Source organism: Stigmatopora argus, chromosome 3 (genome assembly GCF_051989625.1).
Source record: "Stigmatopora argus isolate UIUO_Sarg chromosome 3, RoL_Sarg_1.0, whole genome shotgun sequence".
Taxonomy (NCBI): domain Eukaryota; kingdom Metazoa; phylum Chordata; class Actinopteri; order Syngnathiformes; family Syngnathidae; genus Stigmatopora; species Stigmatopora argus.
Genome location: NC_135389.1, coordinates 21,766,823 through 21,789,049, shown reverse-complemented (window position 1 = coordinate 21,789,049; position 22,227 = coordinate 21,766,823). Strand labels below are relative to the sequence as shown.

The 22,227-nt window shown below is 37.5% G+C and overlaps 1 protein-coding gene and 32 non-coding genes across 34 annotated transcripts; 32 read left to right on the top strand and 1 right to left on the bottom strand.

The window, feature by feature from the left end:
• Positions 1 to 2,034: 2,034 nt before the first annotated feature.
• parvg (parvin, gamma) lies at positions 2,035 to 21,708 on the bottom strand. Of its 2 annotated transcripts, XM_077596179.1 has the most exons (14): positions 21,325 to 21,708; positions 19,459 to 19,559; positions 19,128 to 19,183; positions 18,980 to 19,044; positions 6,784 to 6,886; positions 5,633 to 5,767; positions 5,456 to 5,571; positions 5,339 to 5,394; positions 5,234 to 5,265; positions 3,879 to 3,943; positions 3,588 to 3,656; positions 3,413 to 3,514; positions 2,589 to 2,661; positions 2,035 to 2,382 (listed from the first exon to the last, which is right to left on the bottom strand). In XM_077596179.1, the coding sequence occupies exons 3-14, from the start codon at positions 19,171 to 19,173 to the stop codon at positions 2,285 to 2,287; spliced, it is 960 nt and encodes a 319-aa protein (XP_077452305.1). In that variant the 5' UTR covers positions 19,174 to 19,183; positions 19,459 to 19,559; positions 21,325 to 21,708; the 3' UTR covers positions 2,035 to 2,284. The 2 variants fall into 2 exon arrangements, with proteins under 2 accessions (XP_077452305.1, XP_077452304.1); XM_077596178.1 differs by lacking the exon at positions 21,325 to 21,708 and having other exon boundaries at positions 19,459 to 20,004.
• Positions 7,468 to 7,539, top strand: trnag-ucc (transfer RNA glycine (anticodon UCC)). Its single transcript has one exon. It is a non-coding gene; the product is annotated as a tRNA-Gly (tRNA).
• On the top strand, positions 7,660 to 7,731 carry trnag-ucc (transfer RNA glycine (anticodon UCC)). The gene has a single exon. It is a non-coding gene; the product is annotated as a tRNA-Gly (tRNA).
• trnag-ucc (transfer RNA glycine (anticodon UCC)) lies at positions 7,856 to 7,927 on the top strand. The gene has a single exon. It is a non-coding gene; the product is annotated as a tRNA-Gly (tRNA).
• On the top strand, positions 8,048 to 8,119 carry trnag-ucc (transfer RNA glycine (anticodon UCC)). Its single transcript has one exon. It is a non-coding gene; the product is annotated as a tRNA-Gly (tRNA).
• trnag-ucc (transfer RNA glycine (anticodon UCC)) lies at positions 8,240 to 8,311 on the top strand. Its single transcript has one exon. It is a non-coding gene; the product is annotated as a tRNA-Gly (tRNA).
• trnag-ucc (transfer RNA glycine (anticodon UCC)) lies at positions 8,432 to 8,503 on the top strand. The gene has a single exon. It is a non-coding gene; the product is annotated as a tRNA-Gly (tRNA).
• trnag-ucc (transfer RNA glycine (anticodon UCC)) lies at positions 8,624 to 8,695 on the top strand. The gene has a single exon. It is a non-coding gene; the product is annotated as a tRNA-Gly (tRNA).
• trnag-ucc (transfer RNA glycine (anticodon UCC)) lies at positions 8,816 to 8,887 on the top strand. Its single transcript has one exon. It is a non-coding gene; the product is annotated as a tRNA-Gly (tRNA).
• trnag-ucc (transfer RNA glycine (anticodon UCC)) lies at positions 9,012 to 9,083 on the top strand. The gene has a single exon. It is a non-coding gene; the product is annotated as a tRNA-Gly (tRNA).
• On the top strand, positions 9,204 to 9,275 carry trnag-ucc (transfer RNA glycine (anticodon UCC)). The gene has a single exon. It is a non-coding gene; the product is annotated as a tRNA-Gly (tRNA).
• trnag-ucc (transfer RNA glycine (anticodon UCC)) lies at positions 9,396 to 9,467 on the top strand. The gene has a single exon. It is a non-coding gene; the product is annotated as a tRNA-Gly (tRNA).
• trnag-ucc (transfer RNA glycine (anticodon UCC)) lies at positions 9,588 to 9,659 on the top strand. Its single transcript has one exon. It is a non-coding gene; the product is annotated as a tRNA-Gly (tRNA).
• Positions 9,780 to 9,851, top strand: trnag-ucc (transfer RNA glycine (anticodon UCC)). Its single transcript has one exon. It is a non-coding gene; the product is annotated as a tRNA-Gly (tRNA).
• Positions 9,972 to 10,043, top strand: trnag-ucc (transfer RNA glycine (anticodon UCC)). Its single transcript has one exon. It is a non-coding gene; the product is annotated as a tRNA-Gly (tRNA).
• On the top strand, positions 10,168 to 10,239 carry trnag-ucc (transfer RNA glycine (anticodon UCC)). Its single transcript has one exon. It is a non-coding gene; the product is annotated as a tRNA-Gly (tRNA).
• On the top strand, positions 10,360 to 10,431 carry trnag-ucc (transfer RNA glycine (anticodon UCC)). Its single transcript has one exon. It is a non-coding gene; the product is annotated as a tRNA-Gly (tRNA).
• trnag-ucc (transfer RNA glycine (anticodon UCC)) lies at positions 10,556 to 10,627 on the top strand. The gene has a single exon. It is a non-coding gene; the product is annotated as a tRNA-Gly (tRNA).
• On the top strand, positions 10,752 to 10,823 carry trnag-ucc (transfer RNA glycine (anticodon UCC)). Its single transcript has one exon. It is a non-coding gene; the product is annotated as a tRNA-Gly (tRNA).
• On the top strand, positions 10,948 to 11,019 carry trnar-ucu (transfer RNA arginine (anticodon UCU)). Its single transcript has one exon. It is a non-coding gene; the product is annotated as a tRNA-Arg (tRNA).
• Positions 11,140 to 11,211, top strand: trnag-ucc (transfer RNA glycine (anticodon UCC)). Its single transcript has one exon. It is a non-coding gene; the product is annotated as a tRNA-Gly (tRNA).
• On the top strand, positions 11,332 to 11,403 carry trnag-ucc (transfer RNA glycine (anticodon UCC)). The gene has a single exon. It is a non-coding gene; the product is annotated as a tRNA-Gly (tRNA).
• On the top strand, positions 11,528 to 11,599 carry trnag-ucc (transfer RNA glycine (anticodon UCC)). Its single transcript has one exon. It is a non-coding gene; the product is annotated as a tRNA-Gly (tRNA).
• On the top strand, positions 11,724 to 11,795 carry trnag-ucc (transfer RNA glycine (anticodon UCC)). Its single transcript has one exon. It is a non-coding gene; the product is annotated as a tRNA-Gly (tRNA).
• trnag-ucc (transfer RNA glycine (anticodon UCC)) lies at positions 11,916 to 11,987 on the top strand. The gene has a single exon. It is a non-coding gene; the product is annotated as a tRNA-Gly (tRNA).
• trnag-ucc (transfer RNA glycine (anticodon UCC)) lies at positions 12,108 to 12,179 on the top strand. The gene has a single exon. It is a non-coding gene; the product is annotated as a tRNA-Gly (tRNA).
• trnag-ucc (transfer RNA glycine (anticodon UCC)) lies at positions 12,300 to 12,371 on the top strand. The gene has a single exon. It is a non-coding gene; the product is annotated as a tRNA-Gly (tRNA).
• Positions 18,663 to 18,734, top strand: trnag-ucc (transfer RNA glycine (anticodon UCC)). The gene has a single exon. It is a non-coding gene; the product is annotated as a tRNA-Gly (tRNA).
• trnag-ucc (transfer RNA glycine (anticodon UCC)) lies at positions 20,026 to 20,097 on the top strand. The gene has a single exon. It is a non-coding gene; the product is annotated as a tRNA-Gly (tRNA).
• Positions 20,220 to 20,291, top strand: trnag-ucc (transfer RNA glycine (anticodon UCC)). Its single transcript has one exon. It is a non-coding gene; the product is annotated as a tRNA-Gly (tRNA).
• trnag-ucc (transfer RNA glycine (anticodon UCC)) lies at positions 20,416 to 20,487 on the top strand. Its single transcript has one exon. It is a non-coding gene; the product is annotated as a tRNA-Gly (tRNA).
• trnag-ucc (transfer RNA glycine (anticodon UCC)) lies at positions 20,599 to 20,670 on the top strand. The gene has a single exon. It is a non-coding gene; the product is annotated as a tRNA-Gly (tRNA).
• trnag-ucc (transfer RNA glycine (anticodon UCC)) lies at positions 20,836 to 20,907 on the top strand. Its single transcript has one exon. It is a non-coding gene; the product is annotated as a tRNA-Gly (tRNA).
• Positions 21,709 to 22,227: the final 519 nt, after the last annotated feature.

Below are 22,227 nucleotides of genomic sequence, written 5' to 3'. Positions count from 1 at the left end.
GACAGGGACGAATAAAGTTTTATCTTTTACCACGGTGTTCCAGAGCCTTTTTTGTGGCCGTGACTTGAAGTGTGACGGTTGTTTTCATCCTTTAGAGCACAGGTGTCAAAGTGGCGGCCCGGGGGCCAAATCTGGCCCGCCGCATCGTTTTGTGTGGCCCGGGAAAGTAAATCATGAATTTCTGTTTTAGGATTAAATTAAAATGAAGAGTATAGATGTATATTAAATTTCCTGATTTTCCCCCTTTTAACATTTTCAGTCCATTTTTTTTCTTTGTGTTTTTAGTTCAAAAATCATTTTGTAAAATCTAAAAATAAATATATAAAAATATTTTCTGTTTTCCACTTTAATATGGAACATAAAGAAAAAAATGTTTTCCTTTTGCAATGAAAAACTAATAATTAAATAAATGATTTTACCTTGCTAAGAAAAAAAAAAGCTCAAATAAACATTGTTTTAGATCAATAAAAACTGAATATTCAGGGCTTTTAATCATTGTCAAATCTAAAAATAAATATTTTCCATTTTCCACTTTAATATTGAACATCATTTTAGTATAGATGTATATTAAATTTCCTGATTTTCCCCCTTTTAAATCAATAATTGTAATTTTTTATTCCATGTTTTCTGTGTTTTTAGTTCAAAAATCATTTTTGAAAATCTAAAAATATATATAAAAAAATATTCAGGGCTTTTAATCCAGCTCTTTTAATCCATTTATTTAAAAAAATCTAAATATTATATCTAAAATGGTCCGGCCCACATGAAATCAAGTTAACGTTAATGCGGCCCGCGAACCAACCCGAGTCTGAGACCCCTGCTTTATAGGGAATTGAATGAACCCGTCGGTTGGTATAAGTGGAGTTAGACATGAAATCCACTTTGACTAAGATTTGACAATTTAAAAAGGCTGTTTCCTGTTTCCTGCTTCCTGCGGGCCGCCAAGTCCTTGACGGATGATCCCATCCAAACAAAGTTGCCATTTCCCGCCACGGAGGAGCCTCGAGCCACATCCGGACACGCTTAGCCTATTAAGAGTCCATTAAAGCCTTCTCCTCCGTGGCACCAAATCCGCCCTTAATGTTGTTCAAGTCGTCGTTGGTGGAATCTCTTGAGAATGAGAGATTTTCTATTTTTTTCTCCAAATGCATTTTTCCGATCAATGAAGCATACGTTTAAAGGTAAATTTCACAATGAAAAAGCAGACGTCTCAGAGCAGGGGTGGCTCTCGAGCTGCATGTGGCTCTTTGCTTCTTAACGTATTTTGTGTACATATACTGTAGCTCATTTCATGTTTCTTATTTTTATTCTCTCTTAAAACACTTGAATTGAATAGGGCCCTTTAAAAACAGTTAATAAATCATTTTAAAAATAGAAATTGACAGATTGGATATTTTTTATGCTGCTTTTTTAAAATGATAAATTATATTTAAAATAGAAATTGGCAGCTTGGATTTTTAAAATAATAAATTATATTTAAAATAGAAATTGGCAGCTTGGATTTTTTAAAATAATAAATTATATTTAAAATAGAAATTGGCAGATTGTATTTTTTATGCTGCTTTTTAAAATAATAAATTACATTTAAAATTTGAATTGGCAGATTGGATTTTTTTATGCTGCATTTTTAAAATAATACATTATATTTACAATTTAAATTGGCAGATTGGATTTTTTTATGCTGCTTTTTTAAAATAATAAATTATATTTAAAATAGAAATTGGAAGATTGATTTTTTTAGGCAGCTTTTTAAAAATAAATTATATTTAAAATAGAAATTGGCAGATTGGATTTGTATGCTACTTATTTAAAATAAGAAATTATATTTCAAATAGAAATTGGCAGATAGGATTTTTTTATGATGCTTTTTTTCAATAATACATTATATTTAAAATTGAAATTGGCAGATTGGATTTTTTTATGCTGCTTTTTTAAATAATAAATTATATTTCAAATAAAAAAATGGCAAATTGGATTCATTTATGCTGCTATTTTAAAATAATAAATTTGATTTAAAATAGAAATTGGCAGATTGGATTTTTTTATGCTGCTTCTGACATAAGGTTCTTTGACTCTCACAGTTTTTGACTCTTTGCGTCTGGCTACTTCAAAGCCTTTCCGCCCCCCTGTTTTAGAAGCTCCTCGCGCTGCTATCGAACCACGTACGGGAAAAGTCGAGTCTTGTGTTTCAAATCTAATACATTTTTAATGAACTCGTGTCGGCCTTGTTTATTCGTTTTTATGACTCCATGACTCAAGTCTTGGACATCCTCTCTCTCTCTCACTAAAGGAGAGCAGACATCATCTCTTCTTGTCTTCCATGTTTGCTAAAAAGCGCGTAGAGGACCTTCAACGTGGCTGCGACGTCCTGAGCGACGATATCTGGAAAAAAAATCCCATTTTAGGTCAAACACGGCAGGACAAAACACGGGAGATGAAGATTCAATCCATAAACGACTTGAACCGTGAAGCCATCCCATAATAACAGCTTGTGTCTCTCCATTTTGTCTCTTTTTTTAAGGCTGATTTGTGTGATTTGACTGCATTTTTAATCCAGTGTAATCTGGATTAGATTAGGATTTTGTCACCTTGTGCTTGGACGGCGGACACCTGAAGGCCCAAATCGGTGAGGTAGCTCAAAGCTAACGACACGTTGCGCATCTAAAGTCCAAAACAAAAGAGCAACAACTATTAGACACATATTTGTAAATCATTTCAATTCCCAACTTCGACCCTATCTTGAAAATTGAAGTGGCTTTTCTCTGGGTTCTCCGGTTTCCTCCCACATTCCACAAACACGCGTGCTAGGCTAGCTGGTTGAACAATCTAAATTGAGATTAGTAGTCAATGTAAGAACACATTTTTATGACATTTTTCATGTTTTTAATGAGGTGGCCCAGTAGATAAGTGGTTAGCGCATTAGGCTAACAGTTCTGGGTTCGATCCCAGGTGGGTTCTCATTGTTAGGAATTTGCATGTTCTCCCTGGGCTTGCATGGGTTTTCTCTGGGTACTCCGGTTTCCTCCCACGTCTCTAAAAATGCATGCTAGGCTAACTAGTGAAACACTAAATTGGCTAGCACTAAATCGGCTAAATTGGTTGTCCTTTGTCTCTTCGCGTCCTGCGATTGGCTGGCCACCGATTCAGGGCGTCCCCCGCCTGGTGCCCGTAGTTAGCTGGGATAGGCTCCAGCACCCCCTGCGACCTTTGTCAGGATAAGCGGTTCATAAAATGAACGGTTCTCTAAAACCTGAACTCTGACTCAAAAAGCCTAAACCAGATTGAAATGTCAACTGGACGACCGGCGTCCAATCCACTAGAATGGCCAACTGTCTGTCAGCCCTCCCGGATCAAACGGATTGGACGCCTATCGACGGCAACGACACGGAGATGTCATTTATTTCAGCTCCACCATCTGCGCGTGGTCGACGGGGGTCAAAGTGAAGTCGTGGAGAGGAACGAAGAAGCCTTCCAGCTGTCCGATGAGCAGCAGCAACATGACGCCGTCAGAAAACTACAAAGAAAAAAAAATAATCAAGCAAAATGAGCGAAAATCACACAATGTTCGTCAGCCAATGGCAAAGCACCTGCTTCTCCAAATCGGACACGTGCAAGCCGAGGCCGACCATGTTGGCGTTGGCAAAGTCAAGCAGGGCCTACGTGACGGGAAAACGTTTTCTTCAGCAGGGGAACTTCACCTTAAAGGTCCGAGCAGGTCTTGAAGGTCCAAGTGCAAAAGTCCAAGGGGACGGCAGCACTTAATTGCTTTTCCGTCATTGGAGTCCCTCTGGAGCTTTGTGCAAATTGCCACCTTGGTGTCCTTCGTCCTTCCTCCTCCTCCTCCTCCTTCTCCTCCTGGTTCGAGTAAACGTACGTACCTGCTTCACCGTATCGACCTCGCCGGCGTCCAGTTTCAGAAGCCGCTCCACGGGATTAGCGTCTCCTACGCGGCGGAGGACAAAAGTTCCTTAATAGTCTGTAACGTAAAAGCACAACTCTTCATTTTTATCTGCATACTAACGAAATAACACGTGTGTATGTATATATGTGTATATATATATAATATATATATATATATATATATATATATTATGTGTATATATATGTATATAATGTGTACATATATGTGTATACGTATGTGTGTGTGTATATATATATGTACATACATACATATATACATATATACATACATACATATATACATACATATACATACATATATACACATATATACATACATATATACATATGTATATATGTATACATATATACATATATATATATATATATATATATATATATATACATATGTATATATGTATACATACATACATATATATACATATGTATATATGTATGTATATATATACATACATATATACATATGTATATATATGTGTGTATGTGTATACATATGTATATATTCATTACATATATACATACATATATGTATACATACTTATATACATATGTATATATATGTGTGTATGTGTATACATATGTATATATTCATTACATATATACATACATATATGTATACATACATATATACATATGTATATATGTATGTATATATATACATACATATATACATATGTATATATATGTGTGTATGTGTATACATATGTATATATTCATTAAAAAAAACTAAATGGCAACAAATGCCACCCTTCCAGTTCAAACAAATTGGACGTCAATGTTTAATTACCTTTGGTAGTATTTATTTATATATTTATTTAAAGGGAAGGCCCGGTGGGCTGAGTGGTTACTACATCGGCCTCACAGCACTGGGGTCCTGCTTGGAGATACATGTTCTCCCTGGGCCTGTGTGGGTTTTCTGTGGGTACTCTGTTTCATCCAACATTCCAAAAACATGAATGCTAAGCTAATTGTATGCTAAATTGCCCCTAGCTACGAGTGATGGGTTGTCTGTCTACTTGTGCCCTGCGATTGGCTGCCCACCGATTCAGGCTGTCCCCCACTTGGTGGCCGTAATTAGCTGGGATGGGCTCCAGCACCCCCTGCGACCCTAGTGAGGATAAAGCGGTTCAGAAAATGAATGAATGTATTTTAAGTATGGGCTGCCATCGACAGTGACAGAGGTCCGATCCATTTGAACGGTTCCTTCGCTGCCAACCCTCCCAGTTCAAACGGATTGGACGCCTACTCGTGTAATCATCACGATTTTCCGATATTCCGACATTTGACCAATCGGCGAGCACGTCCCGCTCACCCTCTACGTCGGCGATGCTCTCGGAATTCTTCCTGGAAATTCAGAAACCAGAAGTCGTGAAATACTCGAGTAGAGCGAAGAAGCGAAGGGCGAGGCGTTCCTCGCCTGTTTTCCGTCAAAATCTCCGTCTGAACTCGAGAGCGGATTCCGCTGGCGCCCACCTGCGGGGATTCGAACGGCGATAAAGAGCGGACGGCGGGGCGTCGGGAGGAGCCCGCTTACTTCCGCCAGCACCACTTGAACCGTCACGTCGGAGGGCAGCTCCAATTCGGGCTGGAAATGTCTCACCATGGCAACCAGCAGATGAAGCGTGGACAACAGGTCTTTCTTGTGGACCACTGGACAACAACAAAAAAGCAACCGTGGACAAAGAGAAGGAGGATGAAGAAGATGACTCACAATGGACGCTCCACTTGGCGTCCGTCGGGGTCAGTCGCTTGTCCAGCTCCCCCAGAACGGCCTCCAGTTTGCGGATCTGCGCCGAGTCGCTCAGCGCCATCTCCCCCAAAGGTAAGTGCACGCCGGCCAACCTGTCTGTGGCGACCAATCGGGAACCCTCGTTCACTTTTTACGTCTTTTTGCACAAAGTTTTTCACCAATTCACTTGCTGTGTGCAGATTTAAAAACCAATTTTATATAAAAAAAGACATACTGCTTGAATTACAAGCACACAAATTTGAATTACGAAGGGGAAAAACTGGAAATCTGTTTTTCATTTCTTGACAGGGAAACATTGCTTGTCATTTTATTATTTTATTACGAATTCTGCTGTCCAATCAAATGACTTCAGGCCAGAAATATAATGGATTGTAAAATATACTTATTACAACAATGCAGTGGTGTGCCATCAGGGCCTTCAAGGCCTTCTCTGCTGGCCTAAGAAATATCTGAATCATACATTTTATTTTATCCATCAATACTTAAATAATAATAATAATTCCAAATTGTCTGTTAGCTTCGTTCCTTTCATTGCTTTTCCCCCTGGTTGCACAGATGTGTGTTTTCATATTGAAGCATTTAACCAATCACATTTCAGCCATTATTTGTTGCCAGGGTCAGAAATCTCCCTCAAGGCCTTCACAATCAGTTCTGCAGGCTCTGCTGCATTAAACAAGCGTCGATAAGACTGTTGCTTTAACCAATCAGAATTCGATTTGGTGACACCAGGCCTTCTTGCAGGCGTAGGTATACATCATCGCTTTCACCAACTATGATTGGCTAGTGATTAGCCAGAGCTACCAAACTGTATCTGGAGCGAGCTGCACAAGCAAATATATTGTTGTGTTGATTTAACAGCGGTTTTGTCAACCTGCAATGGCTGAAGGAGGAGAAGAAATGGATTTGTTTGCAGATTTACAGTCAAAGCCATTTTCAAGACGGTGACCCTAAATATGAATAAATAACGAAGAAATAATCATATTAAAAATGAAAACAGTTCCAATGCGTATCAAATATTTACACTTTTAATGCAAACACCATGTGCGACTGATCAATACGCCCTGAAATGATGCTCCCCAAAAAAGAAGCAGGTGGAAAAAGCATGATCTGACCCAGGAGGTGATGAAGAACCAGTCCATCATAGAGATCTTCAACCAGACTCTGAACCACAATGTGCTCCGCCTTCAGAGTGCTATTGATCCAATCCAGCAGCGTCTGGCCGGTAACACACACACACACACACAAACACACAGACACTTTCATCTCTTTGAATTCTGCTCTAATGAATTTCCTGAGATAACAGCCTATCCTGAGCTAGCAAAAGAGCTCTTCTATATGTATTCAGTTTGACAACATAGAAAGAAGCTTATTTATTCATTGCCACTTGCAGCAGGGGGGGGCTGTCATATAGGAAGACCTGTCAAGAAGAAGGACCCCCCAAAGACCCCCCCTCCGCCCACCCACTGCGATCGGCCTTCCCATCACCTCCCATAATTACCTTCATTAAAATTTCACCCAACCTTCCACCTCGCTGTATTATTCGTGCGCACATACGGTACATGCAGCCCGTCAAATGCAATTCTCGGACCCCCAACCCCCCCCCCCCGGTCAGCCCCACCAATCCATTTAGTGGAGGCCAGGCCGGGTCGTTAGGGACATCAGTCAGGATTACCTCTCTCTTGCTCTCTCTTGCTCTCTCACAATGTGTGAGTGTATTTCAGGATGAGCTGTGGAAAAATTTCAATTGCGATTGTCACACTTTTGTGTCTTTGATAGAATACCTTTGACAAATGTCAGCATTGGTGGTATAGTGGTGAGCATAGCTGCCTTCCAAGCAGTTGACCCGGGTTCGATTCCCGGCCAATGCAGGAGTGTTTGTTGGACACAATTGACAATATGGAGAGAATTCTTCTTTGTTGATGAAACTATTGTGTCTTAATGTCTTTGATAGAATAGTATTTCTTAGAAAATAAATTAGCATGTTTTCAGCATTGGTGGTATAGTGGTGAGCATAGCTGCCTTCCAAGCAGTTGACCCGGGTTCGATTCCCGGCCAATGCAGGAGTACGATTGAGAGCAATTACTTTCAAAATGTCTTGCTTGTGTATCTTTGTTGATGGAACCATTGTGTCTTAATGTCTTTGATAGAATGGTATTTCTTAAAAAATAAAAATGCTAGTTTTCAGCATTGGTGGTATAGTGGTGAGCATAGCTGCCTTCCAAGCAGTTGACCCGGGTTCGATTCCCGGCCAATGCAGGAGTGTTTGTTAGACACAATTGACAATATGGAGAGAATTCTTCTTTGTTGATGAAACTATTGTGTCTTAATGTCTTTGATAGAATAGTATTTCTTAGAAAATAAATTGGCATGTTTTCAGCATTGGTGGTATAATGGTGAGCATAGCTGCCTTCCAAGCAGTTGACCCGGGTTCGATTCCCGGCCAATGCAGGAGTGTTTGTTGGACACAATTGACAATATGGAGAGAATTCTTCTTTGTTGATGAAACTATTGTGTCTTAATGTCTTTGATAGAATGGTATTTCTTAGAAAATAAATTAGCATGTTTTCAGCATTGGTGGTATAGTGGTGAGCATAGCTGCCTTCCAAGCAGTTGACCTGGGTTCGATTCCCGGCCAATGCAGGAGTGTTTGTTGGACACAATTGACAATATGGAGAGAATTCTTCTTTGTTGATGAAACTATTGTGTCTTAATGTCTTTGATAGAATGGTATTTCTTAGAAAATAAATTTGCAAGTTTTCAGCATTGGTGGTATAGTGGTGAGCATAGCTGCCTTCCAAGCAGTTGACCCGGGTTCGATTCCCGGCCAATGCAGGAGTGTTTGTTGGACACAATTGACATTATGGAGAGAATTCTTCTTTGTTGATGAAACTATTCTGTCTTAATGTCTTTGATAGAATGGTATTTCTTAGAAAATAAATTTGCAAGTTTTCAGCATTGGTGGTATAGTGGTGAGCATAGCTGCCTTCCAAGCAGTTGACCCGGGTTCGATTCCCGGCCAATGCAGGAGTGTTTGTTGGACACAATTGACAATATGGAGAGAATTCTTCTTTGTTGATGAAACTATTGTGTCTTAATGTCTTTGATAGAATGGTATTTCTTAGAAAATAAATTTGCATGTTTTCAGCATTGGTGGTATAGTGGTGAGCATAGCTGCCTTCCAAGCAGTTGACCCGGGTTCGATTCCCGGCCAATGCAGGAATACGATTGAGAGCAATTACTTTCAAAATGTCTTGCTTGTGTATCTTTGTTGATAGAACCATTGTGTCTTAATGTCTTTGATAGAATGGTATTTCTTAAAAAATAAAAATGCTAGTTTTCAGCATTGGTGGTATAGTGGTGAGCATAGCTGCCTTCCAAGCGGTTGACCCGGGTTCGATTCCCGGCCAATGCAGGAGTGTTTGTTGGACACAATTGACAATATGGAGAGAATTCTTCTTTGTTGATGAAACTATTGTGTCTTAATGTCTTTGATAGAATGGTATTTCTTAGAAAATAAATTAGCATGTTTTCAGCATTGGTGGTATAGTGGTGAGCATAGCTGCCTTCCAAGCAGTTGACCTGGGTTCGATTCCCGGCCAATGCAGGAGTGTTTGTTGGACACAATTGACAATATGGAGAGAATTCTTCTTTGTTGATGAAACTATTGTGTCTTAATGTCTTTGATAGAATGGTATTTCTTAGAAAATAAATTAGCATGTTTTCAGCATTGGTAGTATAGTGGTGAGCATAGCTGCCTTCCAAGCAGTTGACCCGGGTTCGATTCCCGGCCAATGCAGGAGTGTTTGTTGGACACAATTGACATTATGGAGAGAATTCTTCTTTGTTGATGAAACTATTCTGTCTTAATGTCTTTGATAGAATGGTATTTCTTAGAAAATAAATTTGCAAGTTTTCAGCATTGGTGGTATAGTGGTGAGCATAGCTGCCTTCCAAGCAGTTGACCCGGGTTCGATTCCCGGCCAATGCAGGAGTGTTTGTTGGACACAATTGACATTATGGAGAGAATTCTTCTTTGTTGATGAAACTATTCTGTCTTAATGTCTTTGATAGAATGGTATTTCTTAGAAAATAAATTTGCAAGTTTTCAGCATTGGTGGTATAGTGGTGAGCATAGCTGCCTTCCAAGCAGTTGACCCGGGTTCGATTCCCGGCCAATGCAGGAGTGTTTGTTGGACACAATTGACAATATGGAGAGAATTCTTCTTTGTTGATGAAACTATTGTGTCTTAATGTCTTTGATAGAATGGTATTTCTTAGAAAATAAATTTGCATGTTTTCAGCATTGGTGGTATAGTGGTGAGCATAGCTGCCTTCCAAGCAGTTGACCCGGGTTCGATTCCCGGCCAATGCAGGAATACGATTGAGAGCAATTACTTTCAAAATGTCTTGCTTGTGTATCTTTGTTGATAGAACCATTGTGTCTTAATGTCTTTGATAGAATGGTATTTCTTAAAAAATAAAAATGCTAGTTTTCAGCATTGGTGGTATAGTGGTGAGCATAGCTGCCTTCCAAGCAGTTGACCCGGGTTCGATTCCCGGCCAATGCAGGAGTGTTTGTTGGACACAATTGACAATATGGAGAGAATTCTTCTTTGTTGATGAAACTATTGTGTCTTAATGTCTTTGATAGAATAGTATTTCTTAGAAAATAAATTAGCATGTTTTCAGCATTGGTGGTATAATGGTGAGCATAGCTGCCTTCCAAGCAGTTGACCCGGGTTCGATTCCCGGCCAATGCAGGAATACGATTGAGAGCAATTACTTTCAAAATGTCTTGCTTGTGTATCTTTGTTGATAGAACCATTGTGTCTTAATGTCTTTGATAGAATGGTATTTCTTAAAAAATAAAAATGCTAGTTTTCAGCATTGGTGGTATAGTGGTGAGCATAGCTGCCTTCCAAGCAGTTGACCCGGGTTCGATTCCCGGCCAATGCAGGAAAACGATTGAGAGCAATTACTTTCAAAATGTCTTGCTTGTGTATCTTTGTTGATAGAACCATTGTGTCTTAATGTCTTTGATAGAATGGTATTTCTTAAAAAATAAAAATGCTAGTTTTCAGCATTGGTGGTATAGTGGTGAGCATAGCTGCCTTCCAAGCAGTTGACCCGGGTTCGATTCCCGGCCAATGCAGGAAAACGATTGAGAGCAATTACTTTCAAAATGTCTTGCTTGTGTATCTTTGTTGATGGAACCATTGTGTCTTAATGTCTTTGATAGAATGGTATTTCTCAAAAAATAAAAATGCTAGTTTTCAGCATTGGTGGTATAGTGGTGAGCATAGCTGCCTTCTAAGCAGTTGACCCGGGTTCGATTCCCGGCCAATGCAGGAGTGTTTGTTGGACACAATTGACAATATGGAGAGAATTCTTCTGTGTTGATGAAACTATTGTGTCTTAATGTCTTTGATAGAATAGTATTTCTTAGAAAATAAATTAGCATGTTTTCAGCATTGGTGGTATAGTGGTGAGCATAGCTGCCTTCCAAGCAGTTGACCCGGGTTCGATTCCCGGCCAATGCAGGAGTGTTTGTTGGACACAATTGACAATATGGAGAGAATTCTTCTTTGTTGATGAAACTATTGTGTCTTAATGTCTTTGATAGAATGGTATTTCTTAGAAAATAAAAATGCTAGTTTTCAGCTTTGGTGGTATAGTGGTGAGCATAGCTGCCTTCCAAGCAGTTGACCCGGGTTCGATTCCCGGCCAATGCAGGAATACGATTGAGAGCAATTACTTTCAAAATGTCTTCCTTGTGTATCTTTGTTGATAGAACCATTGTGTCTTAATGTCGTTGGTAGAATGGTATTTCTTAAAAAATAAAAATGCTAGTTTTCAGCATTGGTGGTATAGTGGTGAGCATAGCTGCCTTCCAAGCAGTTGACCCGGGTTCGATTCCCGGCCAATGCAGGAAAACGATTGAGAGCAATTACTTTCAAAATGTCTTGCTTGTGTATCTTTGTTGATGGAACCATTGTGTCTTAATGTCTTTGATAGAATGGTATTTCTCAAAAAATAAAAATGCTAGTTTTCAGCATTGGTGGTATAGTGGTGAGCATATCTGCCTTCCAAGCAGTTGACCCGGGTTCGATTCCCGGCCAATGCAGGAGTGTTTGTTGGACACAATTGACAATATGGAGAGAATTCTTCTGTGTTGATGAAACTATTGTGTCTTAATGTCTTTGATAGAATAGTATTTCTTAGAAAATAAATTAGCATGTTTTCAGCATTGGTGGTATAGTGGTGAGCATAGCTGCCTTCCAAGCAGTTGACCCGGGTTCGATTCCCGGCCAATGCAGGAGTGTTTGTTGGACACAATTGACAATATGGAGAGAATTCTTCTTTGTTGATGAAACTATTGTGTCTTAATGTCTTTGATAGAATGGTATTTCTTAGAAAATAAATTAGCATGTTTTCAGCATTGGTGGTATAGTGGTGAGCATAGCTGCCTTCCAAGCAGTTGACCCGGGTTCGATTCCCGGCCAATGCAGGAGTGTTTGTTGGACACAATTGACAATATGGAGAGAATTCTTCTTTGTTGATGAAACTATTGTGTCTTAATGTCTTTGATAGAATAGTATTTCTTAGAAAATAAATTAGCATGTTTTCAGCATTGGTGGTATAATGGTGAGCATAGCTGCCTTCCAAGCAGTTGACCCGGGTTCGATTCCCGGCCAATGCAGGAATACGATTGAGAGCAATTACTTTCAAAATGTCTTGCTTGTGTATCTTTGTTGATAGACAATCACAACATTTCAGAAGTCACTGTGGTCCAGTGGCAAAGACAATGGGTCAGAACTTCAGGTTGACTCAAGTTCAAATCAGGAGTGAGTTCAATTCCACTCTTTGCAATTCTCAAATTGTTTATTTGGGTAATGAAAAGGATAAGTATAACTTCCAATCACATCATTTCAGAAGTCACTGTGGTCCAGTGGTAAAGACAATGGGTCAGAACTTCAGGTGGACTCAAGTTCAAATCAGGAGTGAGTTCAATTCCACTCTTTGCAATTCTCAAATTGTTTATTTGGGTAATGAAAAGGATAAGTATAACTTCCAATCACATCGTTTCAGAAGTCACTGTGGTCCAGTGGTAAAGACAATGGGTCAGAACTTCAGGTGGACTCAAGTTCAAATCAGGAGTGAGTTCAATTCCACTCTTTGCAATTCTCAAATTGTTTATTTGGGTAATGAAAAGGATAAGTATAACTTCCAATCACATCATTTCAGAAGTCACTGTGGTCCAGTGGTAAAGACAATGGGTCAGAACTTCAGGTGGACTCAAGTTCAAATCAGGAGTGAGTTCAATTCCACTCTTTGCAATTCTCAAATTGTTTATTTGGGTAATGAAAAGGATAAGTATAACTTCCAATCACATCGTTTCAGAAGTCGCTGTGGTCCAGTGGTAAAGACAATGGGTCAGAACTTCAGGTGGACTCAAGTTCAAATCAGGAGTGAGTTCAATTCCACTCTTTGCAATTCTCAAATTGTTTATTTGGGTAATGAAAAGGATAAGTATAACTTCCAATCATGTATAGGCGGGCCGCCTCGTGGTGTAGTGGGTAAGTCACCTGCCTGCGACGTGGGTGTCGAGGGTTCACGTCCCGGTGTCGCCAGTCAACGACTGCGTGGTGTCGCCAGTCGGCCGAAGGCCGACTGTCGAACACCACCAGGGATCCCCCCTCCCAACTGTCTTCCGGTCAGCCTTCGGCTGACCGGAAATATTGTTTTGCTGAAAAAAATGACTAAGTCTTTATTTGAATGAAAAAAGGATTAGCCATTTACTGAACTACTAGTGTAGTGATTAGTCAAACGAGAGCGGGATTCGAACCCCATCTCCCACATGGCAGTCAAATCCACTAACTTGAGGTCTGTCTGACCCATTGTCTTTGCCACTGGACCACAGTAACTTCTGAAATAAGATGATTGGAAGTTATATTTATCATTTTCATCACCTCAATAAACAATTTGAGATTTGCAAAGAGTGGACTTGAACTCACTCCAGATTTGAACTTGTGTCCAACTTCAATTTCAACCCATTGTTCTTGCCACTGGACCACAGTGTCTTCTGAAATGAAGTGATTGGAAGTTATATTTATCCTTTTCATTACCTCAATAAACAATTTGAGAATTGCAAAGAGTGGAATCAAACTCACTTCTGATTAGAACTTGAGTCCACCTGAAGTTCTGACCAATTGTCTTTGCCACGCACCACAGTAAAGTTGGAAGTTGTATTTATCCTTTTCATTACCTCAATAAACAATGTGGACCACAGCAACAACTAGAAGGTGAAGAATCAGAAGTAGGATTTATTCTCGGACTCTCTTAGCCTTACTTGCTATGTCATTTTTTAAAGAAAAAAAGCCTTACTATACTATGTCGTTATTTAAGAAAAGAAGCCTTACTATACAATATCGTTTTTTAAGAAAAAAAGGCTTCCTCTACTATGTCGTTTTTTAAGAAAAAAAGCCATACTATACTATGTCGTTTTTTAAAGGAAAAAAGCCATACTATACTATGTCGTTTTTTAGGGGGAAAAGCCATACTATACTATGTCGTTTTTTAGGGAAAAAGCCTTCCTCTACTATGTCGTTTTTCAAGAAAAAAAGCCATGCTATACATGGTCTTTTTTAAACAAAAAAGCCTTACTATACATGGTCATTTTTTAAGAAAAAAGCCTTACTATACATGGTCTTTTTTGTAAATAAAAAGCCTTACTATACTATGTCGTTTTTAAAGACAAAAAAGCCTTACTATACTGTGTCGTTTTTAAAGAAAAGCCTTATTATACTATGTCATTTTTTTTTAAAAAGCCTTACTATACTATGTCGTTTAAAAAAAAAAGCCTTACTATACTATGTTGTTTTTTAAAAAGCCTTACTATACTATGTTGTTTTTAAAAAAGCCTTACTATACATGGTCTTTTTTGTAAATAAAAAGCCTTACTATACTATGTCGTTTTTAAAGACAAAAAAGCCTTACTATACTGTGTCGTTTTTAAAGAAAAGCCTTATTATACTATGTCATTTTTTTAAAAAAGCCTTACTATACTATGTCGTTTAAAAAAAAAAGCCTTATTATACTATGTCATTTTTTTTTAAAAAGCCTTACTATACTATGTCGTTTTTTACGGAAAAAGCCTTACTATACTATGTCGTTTTTTACGAAAAAAAGCCTTACTATACTATGTCGTTTTTTACGAAAAAAGCCTTACTATACTATGTCGTTTTTTACGAAAAAAGCCTTACTATACTATGTCGTTTTTTACGGAAAAAGCCTTACTGTACTATGTCGTTTTTTACGAAAAAAAGCCTTACTATACTATGTCGTTTTTTACGAAAAAAGCCTTACTATACTATGTCGTTTTTTACGAAAAAAGCCTTACTATACTATGTCGTTTTTTACGGAAAAAGCCTTACTATACTATGTCGTTTTTTACGAAAAAAAGCCTTACTATACTATGTCGTTTTTTACGAAAAAAGCCTTACTATACTATGTCGTTTTTTACGAAAAAAGCCTTACTATACTATGTCGTTTTTTACGAAATAAGCCTTACTATACTATGTCGATTTTTACTAAAAAAGCCTTACTATACTATGTTGTTTTTTAAAAAGCCTTACTATACTATGTTGTTTTTAAAAAAGCCTTACTATACTATGTCGTTTTTTAACGAAAAAAGCCTTATTATACTATGTCTTTTTTTAAAAAAGCCTTACTATACTGTCTTTTTAAAAAAAGCCTTACTATATTATGTCGTTTTTTACGGAAAAAAAAACCTTACTATACTATGTCGTTTTTTCGAAAAAAGCCTTACTATACTATGTCGTTTTTAAAAAAAAGCCTTATTATACTATGTCATTTTTAAAAAAAAGCCTTACTATACTATGTCGTTTTTTAAAAAAAGCCTTATTATACTATGTCATTTTTTTTTAAAAAGCCTTACTATACTATGTCGTTTTTTACGAAAAAAGCCTTACTATACTATGTCGTTTTTTACGAAAAAAGCCTTACTATACTATGTCGTTTTTTACGAAAAAAACGCTTACTATACTATGTCGTTTTTTACGAAAAAAGCCTTACTATACTATGTCGTTTTTTACGAAAAAAGCCTTACTATACTATGTCGTTTTTTACGAAAAAAGCCTTACTATACTATGTCGTTTTTTACGAAAAAAGCCTTACTATACTATGTCGTTTTTTACGAAAAAACGCTTACTATACTATGTCGTTTTTTACGAAAAAAGCCTTACTATACTATGTCGTTTTTTACGAAAAAAGCCTTACTATACTATGTCGTTTTTTACGAAAAAAAACCCTTACTATACTATGTCGTTTTTTACGAAAAAAGCCTTACTATACTATGTCGTTTTAAAAAAAAGCCTTATTATACTATGTAATTTTTTTAAAAAAAGCCTTACTATACTATGTCGTTTTTTATGAAAAAAGCCTTACTATACTATGTCGTTTTTTATGAAAAAAGCCTTACTATACTATGTTGTTTTTTAAAAAGCCTTACTATACTATGTCGTTTTTTACGAAAAAAGCCTTACTATACTATGTCGTTTTTTAACGAAAAAAAGCCTTATTATACTATGTCGTTTTTTACAAAAAAAGCCTTACTATACTATGTCTTTTTTTAAAAAGCCTTACTATACTGTCTTTTTAAAAAAAGCCTTACTATATTATGTCGTTTTTTACGAAAAAACCCTTACTATACTATGTCGTTTTTTACGAAAAACCCTTACTATACTATGTCGTTTTTTCGAAAAAAGCCTTACTATACTATGTCGTTTTTTAACGAAAAAAAGCCTTATTATACTATGTCGTTTTTTTACAAAAAAGCCTTACTATACTATGTCGTTTTTTTACAAAAAAGCCTTACTATACTATGTCTTTTTTTAAAAAGCCTTACTATACTGTCTTTTTAAAAAAAGCCTTACTATATTATGTCGTTTTTTACGAAAAAACCCTTACTATACTATGTCGTTTTTTACGAAAAACCCTTACTATACTATGTCGTTTTTACGAAAAAAGCCCAACTATATCATGTCGTTTTTTATGAAAAAAGCCTTACTATACTATGTCGTTTTTTTACAAAAAAGCCTTACTATACTATGTCGTTTTAAAAAAAAAGCCTTATTATACTATGTCATTAAAAAAAAAGCCTTATTATACTATGTCATTTTTTTTTAAAAGCCTTACTATACTATGTCGTTTTTTATGAAAAAAAAGCCTTACTATACTATGTCGTTTTTTATGAAAAAAGCCTTACTATACTATGTCATTTTTTACGAAAAAAGCCTTACTATACTATGTCGTTTTTTACGAAAAAAGCCTTACTATACCATGTCGTTTTTTACGAAAAAAGCCTTACTATACTATGTAGTTTTTTACGAAAAAAGCCTTACTATACTATGTCGTTTTTTAACGAAAAAAAGCCTTATTATACTGTCAATTTTTTACAAAAAAGTCTTACTATACTATGTCGTTTTTTTACGAAAAAAGCCTTACTATACTATGTCTTTTTTTTAAAAAGCCTTACTATACTGTCTTTTTAAAAAAAAGCCTTACTATATTATGTCGTTTTTTACGAAAAAACCCTTACTATACTATGTCGTTTTTTACGAAAAAACCCTTACTATACTGTCGTTTTTTCGAAAAAAGCCTTACTATACTATGTCGTTTTTAAAAAAAAAAGCCTTACTATACTATGTCATTTTTTAAAAAAAGCCTTACTATACTATGTCGTTTTTTTACGAAAAAAGCCTTACTATACTATGTCGTTTTTTACGAAAAAAGCCTTACTATACTATGTCGTTTTTTACGAAAAAAGCCCAACTATATCATGTCGTTTTTTATGAAAAAAGCCTTACTATACTATGTCGTTTTTTTACAAAAAAGCCTTACTATACTATGTCTTTTTTTTTAAAAGCCTTACTATACTGTCTTTTTTTTAAAAGCCTTACTATACTATGTCGTTTTTTACGAAAAAAGCCTTACTATACTATGTCGTTTTTTACCAAAAAAGCCTTACTATACTATGTCGTTTTTTACGAAAAAAGCCTTACTATACTATGTCTTTTTAAAAAGCCTTACTATACTGTCTTTTAAAAAAAAGCCTTACTATACTATGTCGTTTTTATGAAAAAAGCCTTACTATACTATGTCGTTTTTTACGAAAAAAGCTTTACTATACTATGTTGTTTTTTACGAAAAAAGCCTTACTATACTATGTCGTTTTTTACGAAATAAGCCTTACTATACTATGTCGATTTTTACAAAAAAAGCCTTACTATACTATGTTGTTTTTTAAAAAGCCTTACTATACTATGTTGTTTTTAAAAAAGCCTTACTATACTATGTCGTTTTTTAACGAAAAAAGCCTTATTATACTATGTCGTTTTTTACGAAAAAAGCCTGACTTTACTATGTCGTTTTTTTAACGAAAAAAGCCTTACTATGCATTGTCATTTTTTAAAGAAGAAAGCCTTTCTATACATGGTCATTTTTTAATGAAAAAAAGACCTTACCAAACATTTTCATTTTAAAAGAAAAAAAGCCTTAAAATACAGCCATTTTTATGCAAAAAAAGCCTTATTATACATGGTATTGTTTTAAGAAAATGCCTTACTATACATGGTAATTTTTGGGGTAAAAAAGAGCCTTACTATACATCAGGGGTGGCCAAGTCCATTCTACAAGTGCCCCAATCCAGTCAGTTTTAATGTCTCTCTCGACCAACACACCTGAATCAAATCATCGGGATCACTGATGAGTTGATCATTTGATTCAGGTGTGCTCAAGGAAGGATATGTGGAAAACAGCCGATATATGACTATTCATTTAACACAATTTGCAAAATAATACAATTTAGAGCAATTACTATCAAAATGTCCTCCTTGTGTATCTGTTCATTAGACTATCGTGTTTTAATGTCTTTAATGAACTTGTATTTCTTAGAAAATGATATTTTTCAGCATTGGTGGTATAGTGCGGAGCATAGCTGCCTTCCAAGCATTTGACCTGGGTTCAATTCCCAGCCAATGCAAAGAACTCAGTTGACACGATAGGCAAAATAATACAATTCAGAGCATTTATTATCAAAATGTCTTCCTTGTGTATCTGTTCATTAAACGGCCGTGTCTTAATGTCTTTGATGAAATTGTATTTCTTAAAAAAAAAAAAAAATTGCATTGGTGGAAAAGTGGTGAGCATAGCTGCCTTCCAAGCAGTTGACCCGGGTTCAATCCCCTGCCAATGCATTAGTGTTTATCTGCAAAGTATGTTATTTACCTCCTGAAGCTTCTCCACTTTGGGGTCTTTTAAAGATGTCGGCTGGATCGTTTTGATCTTTTCATCTGTCCACAAAAACAGTAGTCATTGATACATTAGCCAAAACGGACAAAAAACACGTCCTGCAGCTCTTAGCCTTTAAACATACCTTGTAAGCTTTCCTTTTTTTGTTCATTCGGATCATCGACTTCCATGACGTCCCCTCTGTCAATAAGATTTTTATAAAAGCACTTTCTATAACTTAAGTCTTCTGTCATGACATTTTCAAAGACCAACTTGAGAAATGGTTGACATGTTTTCCTCCCTTTGAGGCATGACAAGCCCCAAAAAGGTCGAAAATAATCGACATTTATGTTTTCTAGTTGTTTCGCACGACGCTTCTTACGTTGCAGTCTTTGTGTGGCCTCTGACTTTTTGCTTTTTCTCTCACAAACAAGATTAGGAAGCCACAAAAAAAGCCCGTTTTGGAAGCCGCTTACCTCCTGAGCTGACGAAAGTGGGCCTTCAAGTGGATCAAACGCAACGTTTCGCTTCAATATTTGGTGAATTCCGTTGAAAAGTCACTCGTCAGCTATCGCCGCTTTAAAGGAAATAAAATGTCAGCCGTCCGGAAGCTCACGCTTAAGAGGAAGTGCTTGAAAGAACGCTAGCACTTCCTCTATCTTGGCTCAGAGAACATTTGAAATTGAAAAGAGGAGTGTGGTCCAATCTTTTTGAAGCAGGAGGGTTGGTTGAAAATGGTTGTCAGTGGTAACGGATTAAGTGGGAAAGTTGGGAGCAAATTAAATGAAGAGTGGAACTTTATTTGCTCATCTGGAAAGTCATTTATTGGTTTGTTAGCTGGGGAGCTTATCTTCCTTCACATGGGTGGTTGGGGGTGCTGGAGCTCGTCCAAGCCAGATGGGGGTCACCCTGAATTGCGGTGTAATGAAGAAGTTTTTGGAGCATGATTTTTAGAGTCTTCCTTGTGTGTCTTTGTTGATGGAACTATTGTGTCTTTGGGTCCTTGATAGAGTTGAATTTCATAGAGAATAACACTGTTTTCAGCATTGGTGGTATAGTGGTGAGCATAGCTGCCTTCCAAGCAGTTGACCTGGGTTCGATTCCCGGCCAATGCAGGAACACAATTTATAGCAATTACTTTCCAAATGTCTTCCTTGTGTCTTTTTTAATGGAACTATTGTGTCTTTGGGTCTTTGATAGGGTTGAATTTCATAGAGCATAAAATAGGCAGTTTTCAGCATTGGTGGTATAGTGGTGAGCATAGCTGCCTTCCAAGCAGTTGACCCGGGTTCGATTCCCGGCCAATGCAGGAATACAATTTAGAGCAATTACTTTCAAAATTTCTTCCTTGTGTGTCTGTTTTGATAGAACTATTTTTTCTTTGGGTCTTTGATAGGGATGAATTTCATAGAGAATAAAATTATTCGTTATCAGCATTGGTGGTATAGTGGTGAGCATAGCTGCCTTCCAAGCAGTTGACCCGGGTTCGATTCCCGGCCAATGCAGGAATACAATTTAGAGCAATTACTTTCAAAATGTCTTTGTTGATGGAACTATTGTGTCTTTGGGTCTTTGATAGAGTTGAATTACATAGAGAATAAAATTGGTAGTTTTCAGCATTGGTGGTATAGTGGTGAGCATAGCTGCCTTCCAAGCAGTTGACCCGGGTTCGATTCCCGGCCAATGCATGATTGTTGACGTAACCAGGTCCTCTAAAAGCTGTTATTTGGATTGGCTATTATGTAATTTCGTTCTTGAGCATTTTGAGTTCAAATGTCTTTGATGAGCTATCATTGTGTCTTAATGTCTTTGATAGAATGGTATTTCTCAGAAAATAAAAACATCAATTTTCAGCATTGGTGGTATAGTGGTGAGCATAGCTGCCTTCCAAGCAGTTGACCTGGGTTCGATTCCCAGCTAATGCATGCAAAGGAATCTAATCTTTTCGTTATTCCTTTAAGATTTTCAGTTTGTATAAAAATGTTTTCCTACGGTGATGAACCCTCCTCGAAACCAAACAAACACAACCATGTTTTGCCCAATGTTGTTTCCACCCTAACTGAAACGTGACACTGAGTGAGCTGGACCACTCAAGCCAATTTGTGTGTGTGTCAGTGTGTGTGTTTGTGTGTGGTCAGATCGATGGTGGTCCCAAGCGTCCAGCAGCCTCCATTAGATCCACCAAAAACAGTGGTGAAGCCCAGCAAACAAGCCATCAAAAAGAAAAAAAAGTGGAAAAAGCTGGAAAAAGGTGAAAATAGGAAGCAAGGGGCAAATTACAAGGAGGGGATCGGGCCCAGGTTACCATAGCAACAAAGGAGAGAGCTCGAAAATAAACCCACCAAATTGCCGGGATGCTTCGGAGACACGAGGAATCCAAACGCTAACAAACTGTGGCTCTCGTGCAGGGTCGTCAAACATGCGGCCCGTGGGCCGGAAGTGGCCGATCCGGTTTTGCTTGACGGCCGCTTTGTATCTCTTTCATACTGTACGTACATAAATAAAGATTTTCATATTTTTCGACGAGGGCGCCACAAAAGCAAAAGTTTGTGTGATCAAGTGGGTGCTTAATTTCCCATCCGCAATCTCATTGGTTCATTCAAAACAGTGCCTTCAATGTCAGCCAATGAGTTCATAGGGAACCTTAAAACACCCCAAAATCAACAGGAACCAACAAACAAAGAAGAAGTAGCCTGGAAAATCCCTCAAAATTGCTCGGAAATGATTCAAAATTGACCCAAAAGTGACTTATGAGTACCCTAAAATAACCAGGAAGTGACCCAAAATTGGTTGCTATTGACAACGATAAACGTCCAATTCACTTAAACTGGCTATTAATGCTTATCTTTCAATGCCATTGACGACACCAGACATGAACTTTTTGGTCACGGGGGTCCTGGAGCCTATCCCAGCTGATTTTGGGCACTAGACAGAGGACACCTTGAATCAGCCAATCACAGGGCACGAGTAGACAAATGACAACCAATCATAGCTAGGGTCAATTTAGCATTCAATTAGGCAAGCAGACATGTTTTTGGAAGGTGGGGTGAAACCAGAGAGCCCAGAAAATAGCCACGCAACTCAGGTTCGAACCCAGAATCCCAGAGGCGTGATGCGAGTGTACTCACCACTCAGCCACCGTCCCAAATGACTCACCTCCTCTTTCAATAATTCAGCCAGGCGTCATCACGCACAGCTTGCCATGTTCCCAGCAGGCGTGCCTTGCGAAGGGGAGGGAAAAGTAG

Bases quoted from the DNA above. Each gene is read 5' to 3' on its own strand.
- parvg (XM_077596179.1), bottom strand. From the start codon at position 19,173: ATGGAAGTCGATGATCCGAATGAACAAAAAAAGGAAAGCTTACAAG. The intron at 3,515-3,587 runs GTGCTTTGCCAT...TTTTCTTTGTAG, and splicing joins TGTCCGATTTGGAGAAGCAG to TTTTCTGACGGCGTCATGTT. The intron at 2,383-2,588 runs GTGACAAAATCC...TTTTTTTTCCAG, and splicing joins GTCCGCCGTCCAAGCACAAG to ATATCGTCGCTCAGGACGTC.